General features: G+C 31.9%; 1 protein-coding gene across 1 annotated transcript; it reads left to right on the forward strand.

Moving 5' to 3' along the window:
* Positions 1–3,051: 3,051 nt before the first annotated feature.
* Positions 3,052–8,081, forward strand: LOC115713053 (wall-associated receptor kinase-like 14). Its single transcript, XM_030641531.2, has 4 exons — positions 3,052–3,466; positions 3,858–4,650; positions 6,101–6,175; positions 6,424–8,081. Exons 2-4 carry the CDS (start codon positions 3,915–3,917, stop codon positions 7,710–7,712), a joined length of 2,100 nt encoding a protein of 699 aa, XP_030497391.1. The 5' UTR covers positions 3,052–3,466; positions 3,858–3,914; the 3' UTR covers positions 7,713–8,081.
* Positions 8,082–8,787: the final 706 nt, after the last annotated feature.

Below are 8,787 nucleotides of genomic sequence, written 5' to 3' on the forward strand. Positions count from 1 at the left end.
AAATTTAGACCCCATGCAATCCAAAACTACGAAATATTTATTAAAGTGTCAAATATGTTATATATGTCTTTGTGATATATGTGACATAATTTCCTATCAAGTTTAACATTTATATAAGTACGGACGTTGGTTTTTTTTTAATAAGAATAGGCAAATTAGACAATCAATATTCAAGGTTGGGTTTAGAAAATAGAAAATGATAAAGGATTGACTTGGTCGAATAAGGGTGGCAAAAGGGTACTACAGTCACAAATAAACTGTTCACTTTATAAAATACATATCATATACTATATATTATTATTTGTACTCTTTTATTCAAAGGGACATTATTATGTGACTTATACTTTTTTTCCTTATCATATAAAAAGCCAAACACATATATTGAATGATATAGATCATGGCACACTAATATGCATAGCACTACTTTTATGACTCATGATTTTATTTTTGAGTTAAGGATATTATATAATAGGGGACTTTTTTCACATATAAGAAAATAGTATCACTAGACACTAATTATGATTAATTATAATTTGATGGCATAATTTAAACAATATTTTTGAGTAGATCCAAAATTATATCTGTGAAACAAATATACATCATTTTATTCTTAGTTGGTCAATGTACTAGCTCACACATATAGGTATGGACATAATTTGCCAATTCTTAAAATATATTAAAGTAAATGTATTTCTATATATCCTAATTTATAGACACACTATAATTAAATTTGATATACAATCTTTTCTCCCTATTTTAAAAATAATTTTAATAGAAGTTTTTTCTCATGAAACTTGAAGTAACATTATACTACAATAATAATATAAGTTATCAAAGTTTGCTTTTGTTGCTGAAAGTAAACAATGTAGACATATATTAGAATAAAAACTATAGTATTTAATGAAAAAATACAAATAATCTGACGTCTACGAAGTTGGAAAAATGTACGAATCAGTCAAAAGAAAAAAAATTATATATCTCAGAGCTAAGAAAATATGCAATATTAATGAAGCTGCCCACTAAAAAAAGACCACAACTAGCTAGTTGATATTAATTTAATTTTGACCACCTTTTTTGTTCATGTTCTTCTTAACTCCAATGTTAAAATCTATATTTAGTGCAGGTTTAACATCAAAAAAATATAATTAACATTATTTTTTTTTTATTTCAACTACAATACTAAAAATTACACAAAAAAAAATATATTATTTTTATGTAAGACAAAAAAAAAAACTTTGTAATAGAACTATTATTTAATTACTAAAACTAAAAAAAAAAAGTATATTATTGATTATTATATTATTTAATACTAAAAATTTGGTGTATAATGCCCACTAAATTTAGTGGAACCACTGGCGGACCCAGAATTTAAAGTGAGGGGGGCGTAAATAAATTTAAAAAGAAAATATAAAGTATAGTTAGTGGAATTTGAACCTTTACCCTCTAACCTATTTACCAACTACCTTAACCATTACACCAAGGTTACTATTAGGTTTATAAATATCATCTTTTAATACAAATATATTGTGTAACTAATTAAAATACATATACATTTTTTTCTCGATTTTTTTTTTCAGGGGGCGTGGGTCCGCCCGTGAGTGGAACGATATACTTATATTTAGATTAGTATTTACAGTTCAGTTGAATTACATTTTTAGTGGTGCCACCAAATATTTGACATATTGACATACGGCTGGAGTTGGCCTTAATCCAAGTTCTTAATGAAATAAGAACTTGTTAATAAACAGTAAAATCTTCATGTTCAAAAAAAAATGTAAAATCTGAAAATATATGCATGCAAAACTAAAAACCCTAATTTTCAACAAAAATAAATAAATAAATAATAACACTTGAAATAAATTTAAAAAATCATGCATTATGCACTGCCATTTTTGTTTGTGTGGGTAACAAAAAGTGGAGAGTGGACCCATAAAAGTTTTATTCTCAAGCTGGGAAACTGTAGACCCATCTTCCCACCATTTTCATTCATTACATGTAATATATACAAAAAAATATTATATTTTCAAAAAAACAAAAAAAAAATGAAAAACTTAAAAGGAAAATATATTAGAAAGTTAGAATTGGTATATCAACCAACCAATACAAGAAACCACACTTTGCAAGAGAAAACTCCTCCTAATTCCACATGACTAAGCTTTTTAATCATTTCAATTTTTGATCCTAATTAGTATATTAAAACTACTAATTAATTTCTATATTTAGGGTGAATATATGATTAATTATGTAATTAGTTTAATATAAATTGGAGTATGCACTTTATAAAATACATCAAACTAACATTATTAGATTTGGTCATTAATTTCGGTATCAGTTTAATCTATTTTATGAACTACGAGCATGTTTGGTTGATTAGAAGATCACGATTGTAATATAATTAAAGTCACCATTACAATGTTTGATTTGTGTTTTTAACCTTTGTAATGGAATTCCATTATAATGGGCATTACACTAATTTTATAAATTTTCATTACAACTAAAGAATAAAAAGACAATTTTATCCTTTCTCTTTCTCACTTTAAAAATATAAAAAAATAAATAAAGCATAAATATTTTTGTCAATTCAATTCTAATTACAATATTCATTACAAAATAAATCAAATATAGTAATAGTATTTCTATTATTATTACCATTACATTCTATTACTATTCTTATTACCATATAAAAAAGAAACGCTTAAAGACACTATTTGTATTTTTAAGTTTTTATATAATTTAATATAAAATTGGGGGCAAAGTATGAAATAATTAATTTTAGGGTAAATTGATAGAGTATGTATAATTTTTTTATTTTTACAAAATAATAAAATAACAATAAATGATTAAGAAAATTGGTGTTCGTAGTGTGAAGCATGGACAAAGACAATTACTGCTTTGGTCAAAAAATTTATAATTTCTTGTCTGACTAACAAAATATAATTTTGGAATGAGTAATTTAGTGTCTGTAATAGGGGCATTTTCGTAAAATTAAGTACTAAAAAAACAAAACAAGGAACAAAAATCAATTCTTTCCCCACTAACATATATTATACGTTTATTGTTAAAAAAAGAAAAAAAAAACACATATTATAAGTTTATAATTTATTTTATTTTTTTATATAATTTAATTTCTGTAGTGATAAAAAAAGATAAAGCGTTAGGAGCGCAAAAGAAAGCTTTCTTCTAATTCTTCCCTCAGAATCACACGGTTTTTTACTCTCTTTTTTTTCTTTCATTTTTCATGAACAAGAATCTCAAAAACTGGTGACCAATCTTATTATTAGTTTATATATATATATATTTGGAGAAGAAATAAGAATAAGAAGAGGAAGAAAGAGTTGAACTTTGAGTTGAGACTCTGTTTTTAATTCAGATGCGGAGAAGAAAGAAAACAGAGAGAGAGGAGAGTTGTTAGTTAACGTTACATGTTGAACCTGGAAAAGAATTTAAGTCTCAATTGGTTTGGAAGGTAAATTATTTATTTAGAAAAAAAAGGAAAGCTTTGGAAATGGCTTAGTTGTTGTCACCTTCTTTCTTCTTCATTATTACTTGTTCACATTTAATTTTTTCACGAATGTGGAATTGAATTTAAAGCTTATTTATTTTACTTCATGAGTTTTGAGGCTACACTTCTCAATTGTTGTATAAAGCATTTATTGAGATAGATGGTCTCCCCAACGGTACTGATCTTTGCCTTTAATTTCTCAAAAATTTATTCAAATAGAATTTTTTTTTTATTTTTATTTTTCTTAGCTGCCAAAACCCAAAACCCAAAACCCAGAAACTGTTTGTATAAAATCCTCAGAGAAATTTTGTTTTCAGTTTGATTAATATTGTGGGTTTTTTGAATTTTGTGGCAGAAAGGTGATGATCCTGAACCTGAACCCATTTCAGCTTTGCAAGATTTTTTCCCAAGAATGAATACCCCACCAACAATTTTCGTTCTTCTCATCATAATAGTTCTTCTCGTAGTTATTTCTTCAAGCGAAGCTGACCATAGCCATGGCTCAAACGATTGCCAAAGGTTTTGCAAAGGTGATTCTGTACCGTACCCGTTTGGGTTCTCACAAGGTTGCAAAATCCAATTGAATTGTAGTGACAATGGCGAAAAGAGAATCGGAGAATTTTTAGTCAATAACATCACATCAACAAGCATCTTCATCAATCTCCCAGCGAAATGTAACCGTTCGATTGAATCAATCAAACCCCTTTTTGGTTCACACTACGGTTTGACTTGGAATAACAGTCTCTTGCTCCAAGACTGTACTAGCTCTCGTGTTAATGGCTGTGTCATACCCATGAGCTTCGTTGAGAATCGGGTCGTCGATGTACAGGACTGTAAGATTCCTAACAAGAACGATTCTCTCAGCTGTTTCTCTAAGAATTCTGATACTGATATTATGAACTTCAACGCCGTGAAGGGAACTTCGTGTAAGCTATTGTTTGCTTCGATCGCCCTTGACTCAGTCAACTCGTTCCAGTTTCAGAGGCTGGAATTGGGTTGGTGGCTCAATGGGTCCTCAAATATGTCATGTGATCGAAACGCAAATTCTATGCATGTTACTCTTCCCGAAGGTAAAACAGGGGTCCGGTGCTTTTGTAATGAAGGGTTTCACGGAGATGGGTTTCTCGCCGGCTCCCGTTGCCGGAAAGGTAAGTCAACTCGCTGTTTTTTTTTTTTTTGGTTTAAAGTTCATATTTATTTAAGGTAATTAGAACTTTTTGTCCTGAAATTTCACATGATGTAACAAAATGGTAGAAATTTGACATGTACCAAATACTGTAGTCTTTCAATCTAACCATCTCCATTGTTCTTGAGAACTTTTAACTGTTTAAAAAGTTCAGTACACAATTTTACAGATGTCAAAGTCCTTAGATAGAAATCTAAATTAGCCTTTTTTTTTTTTAATTTAATTTAATTTTTAATATTTGGTGGATGGCCTAATTGCCTTTGACGATGGAAACTGGGGAAGGAAAAGTATACGGTTTGGTGGGGCTATTATTATGTCTTTTGCCAATTAGAAAACGACACCTGATTGATTGAAATTTCTTGGTTGTTTACTTTGGTGGGTTTCATGGCAATGAATGATTCGTTAGAGGGTCATATTATTATATACCAATGGTGGATATGGATTAAGATTTTCATGGTTTTCTTTTTGTAGGATTTGTTTGTGATAATGGTTTAACTTTTTTTTTTGTACCTAAGTGCCCTCTTATCATTATTGATTCTTTGACTGGATCTTCACCTTAGAATGGGAACGATGACTAGGTAGACACCAGATATGGGGCATCATTAGTTTCAAGTTTTTGACCAACTAAAAATATGTGGACACAAGATATTGCATAATTATTTTTCTACTACTACTTTTGTCAATGCCCAATTTGCAAAGGCTACCTCTTTTTGTAGGTGGTAATTACAATACCTAGAAGAACTGTGCAAGTGTGCATAAATAAGGTTATTGTTAGATTACGTGTGTTTAGGCTCTACTTTTCCTCATAATTGATAAAAGGACATGGGTGAGACTTTTGGGGCGGTTTGGTGTTTGACTTGGGTGTAATAATGCCAGGGTACTGTGCTTGTTGAGAAGTTTGCTCTTGTGTTTGAAAGCTGGATGTTTAGGGGAAAGTAGTAGTACTATGATTTAGCTATTTTAGTTATGATTGAAGGAACAGCTATTTTATATTAGTCTTTCTTTATAGACCCTCTGGAGCTTTGGACTTTAAAGAAAAACCAACTACTTCAGGAGTTGGAAATTGTTTTAAATATTGGTCTTATAATGTAATGTATCTTCCAAGCAGATATCTGCAAAAGTCAAATGTTAGAACATTTGGGAAATCTCCCATTTGTTTATAGAGTAATTAGGCTTTGCACATGCCTAAGCTAGCTAAGTTTGAACTTCATTTTAACCAAGTCAATGGAAAGAGAAATTGTGATTTTGGAATACAATGTCAGCTTGAAGATGTGGGTGTTGGTGGATTTTCCAATTATAAAAATATGTTGGTGTTTGTTTTCAAGATTATTGAACTATGTAACTCTCAGAATATGTCAGCAACTTCAGTTTCCATTAGGTTTACTAATTACTGTTTCATTGTCATATTTCAGTTTCAGCATGCAGCCCTCGAAAGTACATGTCTAGCAAATGTGGAAAATTTAGTAAAGTGGGTGTTCTTATTGCAGGTAAAATTTCTAATTATTGAGTCTAATCTTCCAATTAAATTGATAATTATATCAATGTATTGCTTGTGTATCAAATTTTAATTTATGTTCGGTATTGCTATGTGTTTGAAGGGCCAAAATGGTCATCTGTAAGTGTAACAAGCAATTGATGTGGTTAAAGTACAATGTTTGATTGATAGTAGCCATAGCTGAGATGTTGAGGAAGTCCATGGCTTTCTTATTAACACGTGCTACATTGCTTTTATTAGGGATAATATTTGGAGCTGTTTTGATGGTCATCCTAACTTTCCTCTGCCACGTTGTCCGAAGGCGTTCTACTTGTTTGAAAAACCGGATGAGTGCAAAGCGCCTTCTATGTGAAACTGGCAATTCCAGTGTTGCTTTATACCCCTACAAAGAAATCGAAAAGGCCACCAATGGCTTCTCAGAAAGTCGAAGACTTGGAACCGGTGCCTTTGGTATGGTTTATGAAGGAAAACTCTTCAATGATGAGTTGGTTGCTATAAAAAAGATCAAACATAGAGACAATAACAGCATTGAGCAAGTTATGAATGAGATCAAACTACTTTCATCTGTTAGTCACCCGAATCTGGTGCGCCTCTTAGGTTGCTGCATAGAGCAAGGCGAGCAGATCCTTGTGTATGAGTTTATGCCTAATGGAACTCTATCTCAGCATCTACAAAGAGAAAGGGGTAAAGGGCTTCCATGGACTATAAGGCTTACCATTGCTTCTGAAACTGCTAAGGCTATAGCTTATCTCCACTCTGCCATGAATCCACCAATTTATCACAGGGATATCAAATCTAGCAACATACTATTAGATTTCAACTTCAAGTCAAAGGTAGCAGATTTTGGGCTTTCTAGACTTGGCTTAATAGAAACATCACACATATCAACAGCCCCACAAGGGACTCCAGGCTATGTGGATCCTCAGTACCATCAAAACTTTCATCTCTCAGATAAAAGTGATGTGTACAGTTTTGGGGTAGTTTTGGTTGAGATAATAACAGCAATGAAAGTGGTTGACTTTACTAGACCTCAGACTGATGTGAACTTGGCTGCACTTGCTGTTGATAGGATTGGAAAAGGGTGTGTGGATGATATAATAGATCCATTCCTTGAACCAAATAGAGATGCATGGACACTTTACTCTGTAAACAAGGTAGCCGAGCTTGCATTCAGATGTCTCGCGTTTCATAGTGACATGAGACCTTCAATGATGGAAGTAGCCGAAGAACTCGAACAAATCAGGAGAAGCGGATGGGCTACAATGGAGGAAAACACATTTGCTTCATCAGTTGTGTCCTCTTGTTCATCGCCTTACAACGGGAGCGAATCACTTGGTAGCGTGACATCAAAGAAAGGTGGCGGTGTTGGGAGTCAGAGATTGTTTCTTCCACAAAAAATAGATGATAACTTGGAGTCAATGGAAGAAGAAGAGGAGAAGGAAAGCTCTCCTGTTTCTGTGCAAGATCCATGGTTTAGTGAACAGAGTTCACCTTCAACAAATAGCTTATTGGGTAATGTAGTCCGATGACTCTAAATCACTTCTGCTTCACATATATATTTCTATATATATAATCGTGTGAATAGTGAATACCATAGATGTATTATACAGGTTCTCTTAAACCCCATTAATGCCCATATCTTATAGTATTGTTATTATTAATTTTTGTATGCTTAACCAAACTGTATTTATATATATATACTATATCATCATTTTCCCTCAGTTCCTTTAAAGCAAATGATGCCAAAGCCAAAGGCCATCAAGTTACTTGTGTTTGCAAAACATTTTTTTAACTTGTAACTTGTGAGAAAAAACAGATTATGAAGCCTTTATTTTGTAATAGTTTCTAGATTAATTTATGCATATGGTACTTCAGGCCTATCATTTTTTGAGAGGAAAGATTTTGTTGGATAGCTATGCAAAATGATATATGCTTCAATTACACAAACTCCATTATTACCGGCACTAATTCAATCATATATGATTGTATATGAATTATGGTTTGGTAATGATTGTGAAAAAGTACACTACAAAACTTTGGTCCTATACTTAGATTCAAATATATGTCACAAAAAAAAAGTGTAGCTTCATTAATTAGAGCAAATCGCTCGCGAGAATTGACAACCAAAAGGTACACAATTAATAGAAAATACACGGTACCAAGAATTTTGTGTAACATATTGGGCGGTTTATTTAGCAGATCGTTTAACAAAATACAAAGAACATTTGACAAATCCCTCAAACTCTCCTTACAATCTTCAATTACTAAGCTAAATGCTGAACCCATCACCATTGAACTACATAGCTTCCACAACCATCAGGCTATCTGTTTCAACTACACCAGAAGAGAAGTTTTGAGCATGTTTAGCACTTCCCAAACACCAATAGCCTCCCCCATTTTAGGATTCAACTTTTCTACAAAACAACCAGGTAAAGAATGGACTAACACCCCTGTTGTATCACGAACCACACACCTGAAACCAAACTTGCCTTCGCTGTTGAACAAGGTTGCGTCAACATTAAGCTTGATGCCTAAAATCAGTTTAGTCTACAGCTCCAAACTGTCACCTACAACAGACGGTTGTAATAGAGGAATAGTTCCCCT

The sequence above is a fragment of the Cannabis sativa genome, chromosome 4 (assembly GCF_029168945.1).
Source record: "Cannabis sativa cultivar Pink pepper isolate KNU-18-1 chromosome 4, ASM2916894v1, whole genome shotgun sequence".
In the NCBI taxonomy this organism is placed as follows: Eukaryota; Viridiplantae; Streptophyta; class Magnoliopsida; order Rosales; family Cannabaceae; genus Cannabis; species Cannabis sativa.